At 42.5% G+C, this 21422-nt stretch overlaps 1 protein-coding gene across 1 annotated transcript in view; it reads left to right on the forward strand.

Moving 5' to 3' along the window:
- PAMR1 (peptidase domain containing associated with muscle regeneration 1) overlaps positions 1-21422 on the forward strand; it is an 80240-nt gene that overhangs the window by 22342 nt on the left and 36476 nt on the right. Inside the window, exons 5-6 of the mRNA XM_082058528.1 lie at positions 1892-2109; positions 7195-7302. Coding sequence (XP_081914654.1) covers positions 1892-2109; positions 7195-7302 — 326 coding nt within the window. The remainder of the gene's footprint in view (positions 1-1891; positions 2110-7194; positions 7303-21422) is intronic.

Here is a 21422-nt window from a genome sequence, read left to right on the forward strand (position 1 = left end):
TTGCTTTCATCATTTTTTAAAGCAGGGAAAGCAAACAATTAAAAGCAATACTCTGTGTGTGGCTCTTCCATTCTGTGCCTTCACTCTGTGTGAGTATCTCTTGATATTCTTTATTCAGGATCACACTGCTACACAGAGTTTACCTTTACATCTGTAAATATTACTGCTCCCATTACATGGTGAGCATCCCAGAAACTTTCCTTTTGTACTTACACACATGCTTAATTTTAATCAGAAATGTAACAGTTCAGAGAACCAGTAAATATTTTTAGGATTGAGTCAGGATAAACTTTAGCCTGAAAAGTGTGTCAAGGATGAATGAGTTAATTTGTATTGCTCTATAACTTCCATAAGGGTATATCCCTGGGGTATGATCTACCAGTAAAAGAACATTTTGAAGATGTAGTGTATAACCTAATGTCTGTGAGAATGTCTCTGGCAAACCTGACAGAAGTAGAATTCAACTCATGCATTTTATGCAAAGCTAAGTTGAATTGATTTCACTGTAATGCATATTAGAAGCAGGTGTTATTTTTTTTTTTTATTCTACATTCCACTAGATGATTTAAAAATGAAGGGTTCTGCTCCATTGGTATAGCTTCCTACGACTGCTCATTCATTTCTCTTTATGTAGTGTACTCCTGATGCTCTAAAACCAATCATATGACCTGAACAAAGGTTACTGAGTGAAGAGGCCTCTTAAGTCAGCTCATGAGTTGCCAAAGAAAGGTCATTTCACATAACATGGGGGCCTCTCTAACCTGGGGGCCTAAGTCCCAAGAAGAGAAGAGCAGGAAGTAGGCTCCATTATAGACTTGTGTCTTCACATCACGGGATCCAGCAGCAGATCTGAAATTTGTCTGACCTCTTTGGTTTGAAAACGCAGCCTTTGCAAATCACTAGGCCCATGGTGGAACAGGCAATGTGGGTCATTTAGCCTAATCCTAAATACACATGTCTGCATCCTTAGAAGTTCTCAGGAAGATTGAGTACACAACCAGTTTCATTTATAAAATGTTCTACTGAACAGTTAGTAGCATGGCCTCTCCAGTCTTCTCATTCTTATCTGCCATGCCAAGGCACCCCTGGCCATTGCTTATTCTCCAGGGGCACTTGGTGTTTCTCACTCTGTTTCTCGTTCATATTCTGGTGGGATGCTTTGGCACTGTACCCCAATGAATTCAAACAGCATCATATAACATTGCTGTTAACAAACAAGAGCCTCACCCAGTGGCTGGATCAAAGCTAGGAAACACAGACATTGTGGGAAAAGGTTTTAAACATTTCCCTTCTGCACTAACTCCAGTCCCTTATTTCTGCCCTCAAAAGAAGGGCAAGTGCTAGACTTTGGGGATTTACTACCATTTTGCTTTCTAATGCAAAATGTGCTGTAGTGTTTCAGATTCCCTTTCTCTGCCTATTTCTGCTTTTGTTACACCCCCAAGCTTTCCTTGTACCCCTAATTGCCGACTTCTGAACATCACAAAGTAAATAGCTTTTAAGCCTTGGTCTTTGATACTGTTACTTTCAGTACTTAGAACTTCATTTAGAACAATTTTTAGCAAACAGCCATGATAGAAATATGCCCCCTACAGTGTGTGGCCCTAGATGAAGGTTCTAACATTGTAATGTGGTTAGGAACCTGGTGCACGTGAGCAGACTGTATGACTTCAATTTAGACTTCACTTTTCTGCCACTGAAGTATTCTTGTGGAGCAACCATGTAGAACTGGCTTCCAAGGATCATGATGCAAAAATTGAGATGAAGCAAGAGGGACTTCATGTGGTTAGGGACTTGTTGATTCACTGAGGGAGGAGAGGCACTAACATAACTAAATGTCAGAGTCAGGGTGCAGAGTATGCAGCCTGACAATGTGTCCTTGTTCTCCAAGATTTTACATGTTGAGCCTGGAATTTGACTACATGTGCCAGTATGACTATGTGGAGGTCCGTGATGGGGACAATTTGGACAGCCGAATAATTAAGAAATTCTGTGGAAATGAGAGGCCACCTCCCATCCGAAGCACTGGGTCTTCACTCCATGTCTTCTTCCAGTCTGATGGATCCAAGAACTTTGATGGATTTCATGCTGTCTTTGAAGAAATTACAGGTAAAATAATCTGAAAGTGGAACATGCCATCATTCTCATTAATTTGGTTTCACTACTCTCTCTCCCTGCATTGCTTCAATAAAAACTTTCATGCTGTGTTACCAACAGTAACTTACACAAAGTCAGTGCAGGGAAGATTCAAAAGCTGTCAGATGGCATGAGAATGTGAGACTCTTCCAACAAAGACTGAATTCCTTCTACCCATGTGAGGAACAAGGACATCAGACAGCACAGGAAATCTGCTGGTTTGTGAGGCTTTTCTGTTTGAATCTGGGAACTATGGGCACAGAAGGAAAAAGAGGAAGAGGCATGTGTATCTGCAATTGTGGAATTGCTTAATGCTGTGTGCAGGAGCATGTCTCACTGTCCCACTTAGCAAAAACCTGATGCAAAGCATAATAATTAGCTCTGTGAAAATGCCCTAACATGACTCCTGTGTTGGCTCACATATTATACCATTAGGACTTTAAAAAAGTGTGTACAAAGAACATATTATTTTATTTGAGAAAATAAAAAGGCATTTCCCATTCTGTGATAAACTCAGTGCTATCAATGTCAGAAGCAGGGCTTCAGAGTTCTTGTGTTTTTGTTAGGACTCAGTACTTGAATCCCCCACACTGTTTTCCATCATTTATTTCTGGCTGCAAAATAACATTGAAAGTATAGCTGGCTCCTCATTTTGCTGTTGCATTTGAAGCAGCCTCTCTGCTCTTCCTGGATCTTCCTTGTTTAGCTATGTAGGGAATTTTGATCAAATCTGTCTACAGTACTCCAGACACAGAAGGCTAATCAAAATGTGCTGCTTTGCCTTAGATAAACCGTGCAAGATCTGTGACTCACCAAACGTTGCCTTCTGCACATCCTGATGACCCATATTTCATGAGGTCATCCAGGGTATATCTGGCTCAGGAAGTAATACAAAAACCTACAATGGATCAGCTGTTAACAATGACCAGGAGTGTAACTAGCAATCTGAAATGCGCATACGGCTGGATGCAGTGCCTATGCCATTTCTTAGTCTTCCCTATTCTTCAAATGTTACATTAGTTATGTTAGTAACATAGCAGGAGCAGGTAGCTATTGATAGTTCACCTGGCTTGCAAGAGGAGAGGTGATATAGAACAAATGAATGTGGTCCGGGCTATGTTGCATAAGGGCTGCCTGCACTCAGGGAAGTAACGTTTTTCATGTAGTGCGAGCTGAACTGATTCTGTTTTCTCTGCCCAGCAGGGAACACTTGGTACTTGAATACTGTTGAGCACTTTATTTCCGTCCCATTTTCAGTTGTAATTATTCTGAGGCTGGGTATCATAATCCACACAGAGCACGTCAAAGGGCGTCTTAGAGTTTGTGAGGTCTTATTGTGCAGTTAATTATGAGTCTATTCTGACCTAATGTGTGGCTGCAGTGAAAGGCTTTTAAAATACTCCCAGTGTCTTTTTATGTGAAGCATTAACCTGGCCAGCAGGACAGTTTAGAGAAAGAATCCGGTGTGCATGAGGCAGCATAGAATTGAAAGTGGTGGTAGCACAGGATTGAAAGCTTTGGCAGCACATTGCCAACTGAAGCATTTCCTCTGAAATTTCCCTCTGTACACAGCACTATGGTAAAGCTAAGATCCCTGACACAGATTGCACAGGGCTTGCTAGAGCAATTTCCTGTGCTGCAGGTGAGAACAGCAGCATCACTTGTGCTTACAGTTCGTGGACCAGGCCATAGACCTGATCTGATATCCCCAGCACCTTAGTGGTGTAGTGGAGAGGGCTGAAGAAATGTCTTGTGCTGTCAGAACTGAATTGCTTCCTGTCTTCCTTTACTCTGAGCTCTGTGTTTTCTTATAAATCATAGGTTGCTGAAGCAGTGGCACTGACTGCACAGAGGTCACCAGTTTAACTCCCAGAAAGGTTTTGATTGATACAAAATAAGCTGCAAAGCCTATATTCCCTTTAGGAAAAGTCACTGCATGTGTAGTTATTAAAGGACGAAACCACACAACCTGCTGCCCCATCTTGTCTGGAAGCAGGTATTGGGTTGCATCCCATACCAAGTGTCAAATGGAAACCAGTCATTGGCATGAATGACTAGAAGTCACTCAACAGACTTCAGATGAGAAGGATGGGGGACAGATGAAAGAGCATCAGAGTCTCTTAGGGATTAAACATACACTGGATCTAGTTAAATGAAAGCTTGTAGTTGAATTTCAATTATGCTTTACTTTCTGTAACCACAAGCTAGCAATTTTTGACACAACATAGGGGCTTTAACCTTTTGTAGTACTGTCCCATGTTGTTTGACTGAAGCAAGGAAAACAAGACTCCTTTAAAAATAAAAATATTTTGTGTTCTTGAGTATCAGGTGTTTTCAAGGACAGTATATGGCACTTCCCCTGTTCCCTTGACGTGCTTACTTTTACAGAATCATGAAATAAGGCTGGGGCAAGGGCAAAGCTGGAAGTTCACTGGCTTCAAACCAGTGATTACAAAATATCAGTCTGTACAAGCTCTTCTGTTTCTCTTTCCCTTTCTCAGTTTTTACATTAGCTCGGTACAGAATAATTGCCACATATATATTCCTTTTAACAAATGAATTACTGTTCTTAGCCAGGTCTCAGTCTTCAATGAGACCTGAAAGATATTCATTGCCTAGCCATGTATTAATTACTATTACATCACCACATGCAACCTCCAGATAAAACCATATGTGTTATCTATATATCTGGCTGTAAGAGACTCAAAGATTGTGCTTCAAGTGAAGTCTTTGCAAGGAAAACTGCTGATTCTGAACTGCCGCAGAGAGAATGCTTTAAATGTAACAGCATCCTCACTGCTAAATTGAGGAAGTGTGGACTTGATGATCGCGTAGTGAGGTGGACTGGGAACTGGCTGAAGGGAAAAAGCCAGAGAGCTGTGGGCAATGGGGCAGAGTCTAGTTGGAGGCCTGTATCTAGTGGAGTGCCCCAAGGGTCAGTACTGGGACCAGTACTATTCAATAGATTCATCAATGACTTGGATGAGGGACTAGAGTGCACTTTCAGCAAGTTTGCTGATGACACAAAACTGGGAGGAGTAGCTGACACACCAGAATGCTGTGCTGCCATCCAGCGAGACCTAGACAGGCTGGAGAGCTGGGCAGGAAAAATGTAATGAAATATGAGGGCAAGTGTAGAGTCTTACATTCAGGTAGGAACAACCCCAGGTTCCAGTATAAGTTGGGGAATGACTTGTTAGAGAGCAGTGTAGGGGAAAGGGACCTGGGGGTCCTGGTGGACAGCAGGATGACCATGAGCCAGCACTGTGCCCTTGTGGCCAGGAAGGCCAATAGCATCCTGAGGTGTATTAGAAGGGGGATGGTTAGTAGGTTGAGAGAGGTTCTCCCCCTCTACTCTGCCCTAGTAAGGCCACATCTGGAATATTGTGTCCAGTTCTTGGCCCCTCAGTTCAGGAAGGACAGGGAACTGCTGGAGAGATTCCAGTGCAGAGACACAAAGATGATTAAGGTAGTGGAGCATCTCCCTTATGAGAAAAGGCTGAGGGAGCTGGGTCTCTTTAGCTTGGAGAGGAGGAGACTGACAGGTGACCTCATTAATGTTTATAAATATGTAAAAGGTGAGTGTCACAAGGATGGAGCCAGGCTCTTCTTGGTGACAACCAATAACAAGACAAGGGGCAATGGGTACAAACTGGAACACAGGAGGTTCCATTTAAATCTGAGAAGGAACTTCTTCGCGATGAGGGTGGCAGAGCCTGGAACAGGCTGCCCAGGGGGGTTGTGGAGTCTCATTCTCTGGAGACATTCAAAACCCGCCTGGACGCCTTCCTGTGTAACCTCATCTGGGTGTTCCTGCTCCAGCAGGGAGGTTGGACTAGATGATCTTTCAAGGTTCCTTCCAGTCCCTAACATCCTGTGATTCTGTGAATAGTACACAGCCTCACCATAGATCCCCCTAGGCTGCTTGCTTGTGGTTGCAACACTCAACAGCTGGTACAAAGATTCATATTTCTGTTATAACCAAAGTAATCAGTGTATTTAGCATGGAAGGACAAAGATAATCTATATATTAACTAGAACACAAACCTTTCTAGCAATTTTGATTTAAAAGTTTAATCCGTAAGTCATCAGGCATGGTAAGATAATTCTTTAAGATGGCAAGGAATAAGTTTTGTAGTCAATGTGAGCTGAAACTGAACTCAACTGCTGATATGGATCCAGATGTGGACTTCGCTATAGATTCTTGTTTTGTTAAGATGGACTTGAAGAAGGGCATCAGATCCTGAACTCCTCACGTGTTGAGGTTACTTTTGGCTCTACTTCCTGTCTGCTAAAACCCACAATCAGTTTGGGAAATAATCTAAATGGAAATGATTTCTTTGTATTTTTGAGAGTAAATTATGTTCTACTCACCTCCCCTTAGAGCAGGCACAAAAAAAAAGTGTGTGTTATTGCACAGTGGAATTTGCTGATATGAAATAGTACATTTACACATTCTGATACTAATTTATGCAAATATGTACAGTTCGATCTGTGTCACTGGTAGACTTGTGGTGTGCAAGAGCTTACCTGGCAGACCTAGGGTCACCATGACCACTTAGAGCTTCCTAAGACCAACACCAAAGTGCTCCTCAGGGGCAAAGCAACTCCAAAGATCTGGGATGACAAGATCCAAGACCTAAAAAACCCACCAGAACCATGAATCCCAGAACTTATCCCTAAACTCTGAGATGAATGGCAGGAGAAATGTAGGTTGATATTAAACTTATTTAATTTAGGCTAATCTCTAAACACTGTTGGAGGTCACTGTAAATAATTTTTCTTCCACACACCTTTCTCACCACTTGAATACAGTTAAAGGAAAATGGCAAAAGTGATGAATGCTGGGAAAAGAACTGCCTATCCTTATAAGATCCCCTCTCCAGGAAGTAAGAAAGAAGAACAAAAGTCTTTTTGACATGCATTAGGCCCTTTAGTGTATCTTCCTAACTTTTAACCAGAATATGTAATTTACCACAAGACACAAGCATCATGAGGAAAAATTGACAGGACCTCCATCCTGTGAGACACCATGAATATCTTGCTTTTCTTCTATAGCTTGCTCTTCCTCTCCGTGTCTTCATGATGGAACATGCATTCTAGACAAAAGCAGTACCTACAAATGCGCCTGTCTGGCTGGCTATACGGGGAATCGCTGCGAAAACTGTGAGTATGGGCACTGTGTGTATGACCAGTCTTCATGGTTGTCACTGATGTAGGTCATTAATTATTAGGAATGTCAATAAGATGTAGGTTACGTCAGTCACAGTGTCAGAGAATTCACTGAGCTTCCTATGGCATTTTTTAAGACACATTGCTTGCAGTTTGTGAAGGTTTGCACTGAGCTTTATATCTGTGTTTTAAAAAGTAAAATAGAATTGGAGCTGGGAAACAGCACACAAGAGATCTTGTAATGGACTAGCCTTATCAGACAGAGATATACCCGCCTGCTATTTTCCATTGTGTGGATCAGCTGTTCTCTTCTAAAAGCACACACCGCGGTGGAAACCTGTGCTTGATGCTCTAGCCAGAGTCAGGCCTAAGAAGTTTGTCTTCACTACAGCCACCTGAAAGATAGATTTCTGGCACTATGAATGACATAGACTTGGAATAAAAAAAACTGGAAAAGGGTAGATTCTGTCCACATCTGTGTTGGCAGTCCTCACTGCATATTCGTGCTGGTTTTATGCTGCCAAGTGAATTGTAAAATAACTAGGTTCAAATGCATTCAAATAAATTGCCTGTTCTAGTGTTTTAATTCTTCATGCTTGAGCTAATGTCTTCATCTAACAGGTCTTGAAAGACCAAGAAGGAGTAAGAACTGTATAGTATATGCTATAAGAAAGGCTATATAATGTCCACCAGCTGAAAGGAACATTGTACAATATTTAAAGTCACTGAGCTAGAGCTCCAGCTGACCCTAGAGGATTTCAGTGATACTAGTGAAATCCATTTGGCATCATATTTGACCCAAGACAGAAAGCATGGCTTACTGTGTCCTGCTGAGGCATTACTCTGGCTGTAAGGCACACAATGCTTTGCCTGCTTCCAGAGTTTTGAGTTCTGTGTCAGAGCAGCCAATACACACCAAACCTCACCAAAATATTTCCCCACATGTGCCATTGTCAGGAGTGGATTTCTGTCCTGTAATTGTTTTTACTTCATTGAGGGAGTTAAATCATAGTGACCTCCTTGCATGGATCATTTTGAGATAAGATGAAATGGAGAAATAAACTTAACAGCAAGAGTCAATTATACTGTTAAGCAGGTGTTCTTTATTGACAGCGCTGGGGAGCTCTGGGAATTATTCTCCATAAGTGCTCCAACGACTGGCCGCACTTGCGTTTCTTATATTCACACAATTATTACATATTAGTTACAATTTTGTGAAATTCCTAACATACAATATATCTATACTAAGAAATACTTGATGAAGTTAGTTATAATTAGTTTCTTACTTACAATACATCTATTAATTACTAGTCAAACATAAGCTAAGCACTCTGCTTCTAAACAATGTATTACTTAATTTTCTGTCTCCCTCTTGTCATGCAGAAGGATCTAAAACCTGAAAAATATGCCCTCATTTTGCAGGTGGTTAGAAAGCATTTATCATTTCAATTGGTTAATGATGGGTACATCTTTTGTAACTTAATCATGGTATACATTAATTTAGCAGCTTCTCTTCAAAGAGACCTTTCAAGAAATGATGCTCACTTTCTTTTACTAGTTTTCTTCTATAATTTCAGTGTAGGAACTTCACACATGCAGCACACACAGCAAACAACAGAGGAGGTAGCAAAAAAGCAATAGGATGAGAGAATTCTGTCTTACTGTAAACAATGAAGGGTATAGGTAGTAACAGAATAAAAGGGAGGAGACACTTAAAATAGATACAGTAAGATTTTTAACTTGACAGGAATCCTATAGTTTGATTTGTGAAAGAAAAGTTAAGGTGGATAAAATACTGGTACTTTATTATGCTTGTGGCTCTATGCTTGACTTTTGCTTATGCTAGGAAGCATTTTTTCCAGCACCTATATTGCTGCCTACCATAACATAATTAAAGGTCGACTGCTATTTGTTTTGGTTTTGGTTTTTTGATTTTTTTTTTTATGTGAATAGCCAACCTTGCAGTGGGAAAACATCATGGCAAATCTGTGTTCTCTCTGTCTTAAAATCATTTTTGCTTGAGGTATTTCCATTAGTTTTGCTAAAAGGTATCCTAAGTATTTCTCAGTGTTTGGAGGGAAAAAGGCAGAAAATTAAAGTTTGATTTGTTTTTTAAGCACAAACAGAAGAATTCTTTAAAAATTAGTCATGTAGTTTCCTGAACAGCATTGCAGTTTAAATGTTAAAGGCAGATTGTGTCATGCTCAGAATCTTTCTTCCTGTTAGGTCTTGCAGCAACAGCGCTGTCTTGTAAAGTATATTCAAGGGAAATATATTCATTTCTGCAGAAAACAATCATTAAATAGTCACTTTTAGAATATTGAGTATGACTTTGGACACTATGAGTCTAATTCTTTCCGTCTGGTTTTCTTGGAGCAAGTCAGCTGCAGTCCCATTAACGTCAATGGATTTATATTGATGAAAAGTAAGTATAAGAGAGAAGGAAATTAGAGCTCCTTAATGTTAAGTGCATGTAGATTTGAGGTGATGCAACAGAAGGTATCCAGATAGATCTGAGGGTTTTAAAGTAATCCAAGGGACATACTTCAGAGGAAGGGACACTGTGGGATTATCTCATTGAGGGATAAGTGAAGGCCATATTAAAAAAAAATCAAAAATTGACATTTCATGACAGAATCAGAAATCTTCTAAGTCCCTCACCATTCCAAAGCAGCTCTGTCTTTTTGTTCATTACCGAGTTTAGTTTAAAGGTGTGGGAATCACCATTGGAATAATGGAAATCACCTTAATGAGATAAACCACAAGGAAACTATTTTTTCCTCTGTTAAACTAAATTCCATCAATTTAACAGGATGATCAACATTAGTCAAGCTGCTTTCCTGGGGTAATATTCAGCCCTAATGGTTCTGTCAGTTACAATTTGCAATATTAATAAAATAATTAAAGGCACAGGTTACGTATAAATAGCAGTCTCTTTTCTACTATGGTAGCCAGGAAATTGTATTTTTGTTTACCATTTAAGGGGCTAGTATAGTGATTTAAAGGCTTCAACAGCACGAAGTGAAATGCAGGCATCTATCTTTCTAACAGTTGTTAATATTTCTATCAGTCATGTTTCAGGGCAAGAAATATTTTATCTAAATATGTCTGATTTCACTCCAGAGACTGTTTTAAAAAAAAATATATACAAAATTCAAAAGCAAATGCTAACCAATAGAGTGAGATCTTCTCTTCTTTCTTCTGCCCTAAAACACAATAAAGTCCTAGAGACCAGCAACAAATAGCTTCTTACACATAAACATGCTTTGTTGCAGTGATAGAGGAAGTAGAGAAAACTAATTCCTATTTTAAATGCTTGAGCTTCTTTCTGATCTTAAACTGAATTTTCAGTACCCCTGCATACCCCTCTCGGTGACCTCTTAACCATGCTGACATAATTGAGGTCAAACTCAGGCTTTTCTGTCTGAGTTCTGTGGATTTTAATGCAAATAATCCTGCATTCACAGGCATTAAAAAAATAAATAAATAAAAGCAACAACAAAACCAGATCATCTTGTTCTCTTAGCCTGAAACAGAATAGCAGCTTCCTCAAAAGAAGCATGTTAGGGAAAAACTAACAAGATGACCAGTGGCCTCATCCTCTTTCCCTGCATGCTAAAAGCATCCACTCAAGTATCAAGAGTGTCAATGACAGTCTGACAACTACTTGTTCAACTCCAACTAAGAAAGTATTTTCCAAAGATTCACTGTTGAGCTTGCCTGCTGAAGATGCAGCTCTAGAGAGAGGGTACTGCTGACATGCCATGGCAAATGCTCTCCCCCTCTGCCTGCCATCCTCCTAGGATGGGGTGTCCTAACTCAAGAGTCCTCCCAGGGCTTGCTGGCCCCAAAGCAAGGGACCTTGACCTCATCCTGCCTTGAAATTTCCTGTTATCTTTATTTCAGACAAAACCAGGAGAACTAGAGTTCCTATGCAAACAAGAGGAACTCATGCTGAATAAGGATTTCAGGGCTCAGATCTGATTTCCATTTTTATTCTGTTTCTCACTCCTGTCTGCCAAGAAGTTTGTTCTGCATCCTAATGAAGGGTCTAATCCAACTGACTAAGCTGTATAAATGAACTCCTTGCTGTAGGCTTTGATGTTGCTAGGGCTGGCCTTACTTGTTCCAACAGGCCTCTGAATATAGCTTTCAGGCCTTTCCTCACTGCTAATATAATCTCCTTCCATCCTTCTTGGCCACATACAATTGTGACTTGGGCAGGTTCTTAGGGATGCCCTCACCCTTAATGGATGGACTGACATTTAAGATAGGGAGAAAGCATTAGCACTCCCTCACCCCCTGCCTTTTTCTGCTATAGGAGAAATGGGTTCAGCTGTCCGTGTTTGGCATAGGCTAGACTGGGTTTTAATCCCAGCAGCGTCAAGGATGAGGCACTGATGAAAGGTTCTGGACATTAAGTCTAGTTTTCTTACCTAACCGTGGACATCTAAGGTAGAGTCTTCTAAGGGAATGCTTGGAGTGTTTTTTTAAATTTTGCCAGAGAGATTCTCAGTAACAGGTTTCAAGGAGTGCCATAATCACTCTATAATCACTGGTATATATTGTGTCATTTGCAGCCCACATGTGTTAGACCATGCCTACATTGCATGATTACAGTGGAGAACTTCAGATATAACCAAATGCCCCTGAGCTCTTTCCTGCCACTCTGGCCTGGACTTTTGGTTGGTTGCTGGGTTTTGCTTATTCTTTCCAGTGGAAAATAGCTTATTACAGCTTTTTAAAAGGGGTGGAGTTCTTCCCCACTTGTGTCAAAGAGATGAGATTAATGCCACTCTTTTTCCATCACATTTCTACTGTCCTCACTATAGTCTCGTGTGTATAGGGTGGCTGGAGCTGCTAAAGAGTAAAGGTTAGTGGCCCTTTTTCACTATCACAATTCAAGGATTTACCTGCCTTGAAACTCACACACTAGCAAAAACCTTTAACTGGAATGTGGTAGTTCTCATATTTTGCAGACCCATTAGGGGTTAAGGCTACAGCTTAAGCTGGTACTACCCTTTGGCCTGTCATGCAGCAATTCTGTAGTGTGAACACAGGCAGTATGGTATCAGAGGTGCCTTGTTCTCCAGGACCTTCCTGGGACTCCCTCTGAGAGGCAACATAGTACCACTACTTGTGCCATGAGCAGTATTACTTGGTTAAACTGCTCTTTATGTGCAGTCCTTATTATAATGAGATAGTGCAGCAGTGAAGACATGGCCAGTGCAGTCATACAGGAACATTCATCGACCCACCTGTCTCTGCAAAAGTAAGTAAGAAAATAGTACTTGCATTCATCAGAGAGGTTTTTAATAAGTCACCTTCAGAGTTCAGTTCTGGTGGGATAATGCCCTCTTTTTTTTCTCCTGAACTGATCAGAAGAACATTGCGATACTGGCTAGACATTTGCTAGGACATTATGCTTGCTGCCCCATACTGCCCCACAGTATACTGCTTTCCAGGAACACCATGTGTTTATGAGGTGAGATCTGTATCATTTAGTGCTTAGTGCATGAATTTGAAGGGCTTGTCTTGAGATGAAGGTAAAGATTTCTGCTACCAGTTTTCACTTCAGTATATTTCCTGGAGTTTTCTCCCTTGGTTAGAAGGATGCTGGAACTGCTCACACAGCAACTGCCAAACCACCAAACTATTTCTGGTGCTTAAAGGTAACCTAACATCAGTTTTGAACTGTCTTAATTCACTGAGTGATAAACTAAACTGTTTGGCTCCTGTTACACAAATAGCCAAGATGCCCCATAGGAGAACAGAAACACCTAAGAGGAAAACTAGGTTGATGGCTGAGGATGGAAATCGCTACACACATCTGAAGCAATCACTAAACAACTGCTGCTTGTGAATCATCCTGCAGAAAACTGGTCTCTAGGACTGCTCTGTCACTATGTCTGTTGGATTGAGCAAGTCATACAGTTTCTGAGAGGAAGTTGCTCATACCATTTAGCAGTGTTTGGTATATTTTCATCATATTCATTATATTTTTATAGTGTCTTGAAACTCCAATGAGTAAGTGGAGGCTGAAAGTAAGCAAGGCTGAAAGAGACATCTGTTTTATTGACAATTCTTCTCTTATCCTTATTTTCTCAGTGTCTATTAACTAGCCAGTTTTTTCAGTTTTTCAGAAAGTGAAACATGTCTTGTAAAAAATCATGGTATTCTGCCCAGAGCATAGCCCCAGACATTGCTATAATATAAACAGATCAGAATTTGTCTGTTAAAGTAATCCATCCAAGGACAGGCCTGCCATAGGAAAAGAGGTGTATTTCTAAACCACATTAAATGGATTCACAGGGAATCTCCATTTGTCCGAGCTGAAAACAACTCTGAACTTTTTCCTCATTCCGCTAACATGCCTTAGAGATAAAACCATCCATGGGATTCTCCCTGATATGACTTGCTGTGTGGAACAACAAATCAGTGTTGCAGGAGGACAGCCTGGACCAAGCTAAATTCCAGGTATTCTTGCCACCCTGGATGGGACAAAGATACTTTTCCCTTTCATTTCATCACTGAATCTCTTAGGAGACTAAGTCTCCCTGACAGGTCTGCTCTAATGTGTGGCATAAATCAGCTCTTCAGCACAGAATAACTGCATGCAGGCAAAAAAAAATATTCTGCATCACTAGCACACTTTAAGCTCACCCTCACCTTTTGCAAAGGTCAGAGATAACAGGGAGCTGGTATATTGTTATAAGTTGCTGATGGATAGGTTTCCTGCCACCTAGCTGAGCGGGAGGAGATATATATTTTGGGGTTTTTTTTGAGCTAGAAAAAATTAGATAAAGACCTGGAGTAGGATTTGGGATCTATGCCACTAACCACTCCTAGTCCTCTCTGAAGACTACTGATACATGGCTGCTGGTGCAGAATGCACATTCTTGCAGTGCTTTGGGGTAACGTTAAAACTACTTTGAAAGTTTGCTGAAATAGCCAGCATGCTTAAATGCTGACAGTTTCATTCTTTTCCCAGCAAAGTTCATTCGAAGACTTGGTTCCTCCCTGTGGATTTTACACTCAAACATCTGAGTCAGGCTACCTTACTTCCCTTTGAGGGCATGATTACATGCTGTTTGCAGCTGATACAAAACACTGCCAAGGCAGAATGGCCCCAGGTGGTAGGAATGATGACACAAATAACCAGGCAGTATCCCACTTGCTCTTTGTTATGGCTCCCATACTCCTCTTTAGTTTCTTCAAGAGCTCAGGAACTGCATTTCACAGCCAATCAAATTGCCCTGTCACATCCTTAATACTCTCCCACTTTTTACTTACTTTTGTTGTCTTTTTCCCTACACTTTCACCTCAACACTTGGTAATTTCCATCTCTTTGTTTTAAACAGGCAATGCCAGATCTTCCTTTCTTTCTGAAATCCAGCTCAGATCTCTGCAAAAGGCTGAATAAACCATTCTGTCAGCTACAGCGGAGTCAATATGTATCATTAAATGGTGTTTTTCTGTTACAGTTAATGCACATTCACAAACATTGTTTTGAAGCAATATGCATTTCTTCTGAGTGTCTTTCTCATCCAGCGTTGCCTGGGTTTATCCCTGTTTAGCTGGAAAGCTGTCATCTCCAAAATGAAACACCTCAAGATGATTTACTCTCCTTTGTAATATGGTATAATAATGAGCATGGCAGATAGTGCTGTCTTTTGCAGTTTGATATTGTTATAATTTCCAAGGGACACATTGGGGAACTTTTTCTAAGTATTAGTTCTTACCACTGACAGAGAAAGTGAATGTTAAAGATCATTAGGATTTCACTCAGTCCAGTACCCCATGCACAAACAGGCCCAGTTGTGTAACTAAATAGGCCATCCAAGTACCGGAAATGTTGTATCCAGAGACGCAGCTTTCTAAGGGCTAAGAACAAAGCTGATGAAGATCAAGTGGCTAATTGTAAGCAAAAACTTCCAAATTGCCTCCGGATGAATAAATCACAGTGGCTGATCCAAGCATATTTTTACATGAATATGTTCTCATTCACAGAAGCAGGGAGCTGGAAAACATCAGGGGTGAGTTCCAATTGGCTGGAAGGGAATTAAAAGATTTGGATTTCAGTACGGGTTACATCATAGTTTTGTGTAATTATTCCTAGCTGATGCAGAAGTGAAGAGGCCCAGCAAGCAAGACTGGAAATCTACTGTCTCTGGTACTTGGGGTTAGCTGATCAGCTGCTCTTGTTATGGTTTTCTTTGACACTTTTCCAGGATTAATGGGAGGACTGGAAAAATGCAAAAATGAGAGGATATTTGAACTTCCGGAGTATGGGGGATAAATTAAGGCAAAAAATCTTTGTGGTGAATTGTCTATCCCAGCATTTCTGCATGAGCTGTTGCTGAAGCTGGGCATGGAGTTGGGCGTATGCGCCCTGGGGCATTGCAAGGGGCATGAAGGAGGGTGGAGAGTTTCCTCCCTTTTGAAACACGGGTGACAGCAGAGATAGTTTATCCAAAATCTTCCCTTGCTAGCAACCTGAATGAAAGCTACTGCAATGCAGGGGGACACTCTTAGGGAATAGTCCTTGTTACACCTCCAGGACTTGTATTTGATACTGAAGGCCAGTTTGTAAGTAACATTTAGGCACCTATTTGCTCTTTTAGTTACTAGGCTTATATAATAATATCTTAGCCTTGTTGGCTAAATTGCCTGTGATAACATAAAGGTTGGAGGTACCTCTGAAGACACCCACCTAAAGCCTCAGGCACTCATAGCTGAGTCTATGATGACAGGCATGACCAAGCAGAGCACTGCTGTTTGGGTGTGTAGCTGTAGCTGTTCAGACCATTCTTGTTCTTCAAGGTCCAAGAATCTTCTTATTCCAGAAAACACTGCCATCACTGTGAATACCTTTTTATCACAGTGGTTTCCTTGCCCTTTCCTGTACAAGATCTGCTGTAGCATTTGCATGTATTTGTTCTCTGCTTTGAGAGTCTTTCTTTAAAAAAAATAATTTTTAACCCAAACCTGAACACTCTAAGCACGTCTTCTAATTTCTAGCTATGAAAATTGCAACCATGCTCCTTTTTTCACCTAAAATGCAGAGCCTGCCAGGACTAGATAGTAAAAGTTCTCAGGGGCAACAAAGACAAGCAAGCATGCTAGACATCACCATCTCCCACAGGCATGACCTGTGTAAACATACACCACCCCCAGGAAGTATTTTTTTCAGAGAGCCCTAGAATCATCGAATGTCCTGAGTTGGAAGGGACTCACAAGGATCATCAAGTACAACTCCTGTCCCTGCATAGGACAGCCCCAAGTTTACATCATATGTCTGAGGGCGTTGTCCAGTATCTTCTTGATTACTGCCAGGCTTGGGGCCATGACTGCCTCCCTGGGGAGCCTGTTCCAGTGCTCCACTACCCTCTGGGGGAAGAACCTTTTCCTAATGTCCAACCTAAACCTTCCCCGGCACATCTTCCTGCCATTCCCTCGAATTCTGTCATTGGTTGTGAGAGAGATCCGCGCCTACCCTTCTTCCTCCCCTTGTGAGGAAGCTATAGGCTACAATGAGGTCTCCCCTCAGTTTCCTGTTATCCAGGCTGAACAAACCAAGTGACTTTAGCCGCTCATACAGCTTCCCCTCTGAACCCTTTACCAACTTTGTAGCCTTCTTCTGTACACTCTTCAGTAGCTTTATATCCTTTTTATAGTGTGGCATCCAGAGCTGCACACAGTGCTCCAGGTGAGGCCACACCAGTGCAGAGTAGAGTGGGACAATCACCTCCCTCGCCTGGCTGGCAGCGCTGTGCTTGGTGCACCCCAGGACACAGTTAGCCCTCTTGGCTGCCAGGGCACACTGTTGGCTCATGTTCAACTTGCCGTCAACCAGAACCCCCAGATCGTTCTCCACAGAGCTGTTCTCCAGCATCTCATCCCCCAGCCTGTATGTACAGCCAGGGTTGCCATGTCCCAGGTGCAAAATCTGGCACTTGCCCTTGTTGAACTTCATGCGGCTGGTGATTGCCTAGGTCCCCAATTTGTCCAGATCTCTCTGAAGTTCCTCTTTTGTGTCACTGGCAAACTTACTTAGTATTCCCCCAAGTCCTGTGTCTAAGTCATTTACGAAGATATTAAAGAGTACTGGCCCTAAGATGGATCCCTATGGAACCCCGTTAGTGACTAGTCACCAGCATGGCATAACCCCATTTAATAGAATCTTTTGAGCCCAGCCCGTCAGCCAATTACATGTGCATATGTGCATGGAAAGTAAATACACTCGCAATCCTGCGAGGGTCCTTTTACTCACACCCGTGGTGGCAAGGCAAGCGGAGTCTCCATCCCGGGGAGAGGGCTGTCGGCAGCAGCATCTTGCTCATGCTCTGAGAGACCCACGACAATGGGCGGAGTCTCGACGAGAGTCCCGTTTTTATATTGTCTGATCAGATCTGACTGCAGGCATTCCAGAAGCTTCTCTGCACCCCCACACGGGCTGTGGGTGCCCCTGAAGCCTCCAAACATCCCCCACACTGGCCGCAGGCACCCAGCGGCTCACTGGCGCCTCGGCACTCCCTTCTCCTAATGGTCCTGGCCAGGGTGCTCTGAGGCCAAACAAAAGAAGCTGTTAGCCTCAAACAGCAGAGAGGGAGATGTGCCTACTCCTTCCATACTGAAGGAGGGAGGGGGAGAGAGGGGCGTATGCATCCTGCCACAGATCCCTGTTGCCCTTCTTGTAGACTGGGATGCTTGTCAGCTTCCAGTCACCAGGGACCTCTCCAGATTCCCAGGAGCATTGAAAAATCGCAGAGAGAGATCTTGCTATGACATCAGCCAGCTCTTTAGGTACCCTTGGATTAATCCCATCAGGCCCCATTGACTTGTAGGGATCTAGCTGGAGTAGCAAATCCTGTACAAGTTCTAGATTGACCAGGAGTTTATTGTTCATGCAGCTATGGTTCGCTAGCCGAGGGCTATGGGCGCCCTCCAGTCCATCTTCAGTGTTGAAGACCGAGGTGAAAAAAGCATTAAATATCCTTGCTTTGTTTATATCCCTGTTAATAAGGTGACCATGCTCATCGAGTAATGAGCCAATGTTATTTCTAGTTTGCCTTTTGCCATTAACATATCAAAAAAAGCCTTTTTTATTGTCCTTCACAGTACTGGCCAGCTTCAATTCTAATTGAGCTCTGGCCACACGAATTCCTTCCCTACAGTGGTGAGCAGCATCTCTGTAGTAGTCCTCCCATGATGCCTGACCTTGCTTCCACTGACCATATAATTTCTTTTTTCACCGTATTTCAAGAAGAAGATCCTTGCTCAACCAAGCTGGATTTATGCCTCACCTGCTAGATTTTGAGCCTTTTGGAATTGCCTGGTCCTGTGCTTTTGGTAGGTGGTACTTAAAAAGTGACCAACAGTGATGGACCCCAGCACCTTCAAAAGCTTCTTCCCAGAGAATCTTACTAAGTAGTTCTCTGAACAACCTGAAGTCTGCTCTTCTCCTATCTAGAGTTTAGGCCTTGCTGGCAGTTTTCCTCCTATTAGCACAGATTTTGTACCTGACTGCTTCGTGGTCACTGTGGCCAAGGCAGCTACCAATTGCCACTTCTCCCATAAGACCCTCTCTGTTAGTGAGTAGCAAATCTAGGAAGGCACCTTTCCTGGTCAGTTCCCTTGGTACCTGTACCAAGAAGTTATTGTCCAGATGCTTTAGGAATCTTCTGGACCTTTTGGTGCCAGCTGTGTGATATTCCCAGTTGTCATCTGCCACGTTGAAGTCCCCCATAAGGACAAGGGCAGATGACTTGGAGGCTTTGCTTAGTTCCTTAAAGAATAACTCACCAGAGTTGTCATCCTGGCTGGGTGGCCTATAGTAGACACCCACAACGACTTCTGCTTTATTTTTCTGTCCCTTAATCCTTACCCAGGGGCTCTCAACTTTGCCATGGCAAACTGCCAGCTCCATGCATTCCAGCCCCTCCGCTACATGCAGTGCCACCACCCCGCCTCTCCTACCCTGCCTATCACTTCTGAATAGCCTGTAGCCACCCATCATGGCACACCAGTTACAGGACTCATCCCACCAGGTTTCACTAATGCCAGTTATATCATATCCCTGGGACCGGGCCAAGGCTTCTAATTCATCTTGCTTTTTCCTCGTGCTACGTGCATCAGTGTAGCAGCACTTCAACTGTGGTTGATTGTGCCCTTCACCTCATGGCACAGTTTGAGGAATCTCACTGTCATGTGTCTCCTCAAGCTTTGGTGTGCCATCCCACTGCTCATCACTGACTGGCCTGTTATTGCCATGTCATAGTTTAGCCCCAGTCCCCTGCCAGCCAGCAGCTAAAAACATGGCCTGTTTGCTCATCACCCTCCTGCCCCTAGTGGGACGAAGAGGACAATCAGAAAACAAAGGCAAAACTTGTGGGTTGGGATAAGAACAGTCTAATAGAACAGCAAAGAAAAAAAAAAAGAAAAACAAACAAACAAAAAAACAAAACAAAAACTAACAAGCCGTAACAACAATAATGCAATAATGAAAGAACCTACAAAAGCGGTGGGCACACAGCACAACCTGATCCGTGTTGCAGTCACATCATGCAGCAGCACCCCTTTTGCAGCAGTGAGCAGGCTCCTACTGCAGGTGCTGATACTCTCCTATCACCCTGGCAACAGCTCATGATGAAACTGCTCTTCCCTCTGCTTTAAACCGCAACTCACACCCAAAATACAAAAGCACCAAAACATGTAGTCAAGAAGAAGCTGATTTGAACTGCCCTGGACCGCCAACCAGCAGGAGAGCGAGCACACCCCTGGCTTCTCTTGACTTTATAACTGAGCTTGACCTTATGTGGTATAGGATATCTGCATGTCCAGGCAGTGTAGTAATTAACCCCATCTTGACTGACCCAGCACATTCCACTCGTTATTCTATACCATTTATGTCATGCTCAGTTCATACATGTACCCACACACTTCAACTAATTACTACCACCTGAAATACGTATACACACATATATACACACAAATAGTTTCTTCCTTAGTTCATGGCACAGTCTCATTCCTTTGAAATGTTGAGTCCACTATTTTGTCATGTTGGTGTGCTGTATTGCTGAATGCTGCATCTAGAACACATAGCTCCTGCTCATGTTTTGCAGGTCAAAGGCATTGACCTCGAGGAGGTGGGTGGATACCAGTTCTTGGAGCAAGCTTTGGTTCCATCTTTGCTGCACTTTGTTGAGTTTTGTTGAAGTTAATTCTTCGTTAACCTGAAAGATACTTACTGAATATTGTTAACCTGGTGTATAGTGTTATGGAGCAACTAACATCATACAATTCACATCATGGGAGTATTCTCACCCAAAATCAAATCTCCCTGAGGTACACATTGGACTCTTCCATCCTTCAGCATTACCCACCAAGGGCATCCATGTCCCTGAGCAAAAGCAATCCCACGGATGGGTTTGCTTTTGCCCAAGGCAGGAATAACCAAGACTGTTTTCCCCAACACATTCTTCATTCACGCCACAGGGACTTTATACCTCTCTACAGTGTGTGAAAACTTCATTTAGGCAGGGCCAGGTGGATTGGTAGATCCTCTGGTGTTAACTAACCAGGTGGCCTTTGGTAAATTTGAATCCCAGTTTCTGAAAGTTCCACCACCCATTGTTCTTAGTGTAGTCTTTAACAGTCCATTGTACCATTCAATTTTCCCAGAGGCTGGTGCATGAAAGGGGATGTGATACACCTACTCAATGCCATGCTCTTTGGCCCAACTGTCTGTGAGGTTGTTCCGGAAATGAATCCCGTTATCTGACTCACTTCTCTCTGGGGTGCCATGTCACCATAGGACTTAATTTTCAAGGCCCAGGATACTGTTCCAAGCAGTGGCATGGGGCACAGCATATGTTTACAGCCATCTGGTGGTTGATTCCACCACAGTAAGCACATAGGGCTTGACATGTCAGGTTTGTGGGAATGTAATATAGTCAATCTGCAAGGCCTCCCCATATTTATACTTCAGCCATTGCCCCCATACCACACAGGTCTTAACCACTTGGCTTGCTTGATTGTAGTGCATTCACAATGGTGAATAGCCTGTGCAATAGTGTTCATGGTCAAGTTCACCTCTCGATCACGAGCCCATC

This window comes from Streptopelia decaocto (assembly GCF_964273445.1).
Source record: "Streptopelia decaocto genome assembly, chromosome: 7".
Taxonomy (NCBI): Eukaryota; Metazoa; Chordata; class Aves; order Columbiformes; family Columbidae; genus Streptopelia; species Streptopelia decaocto.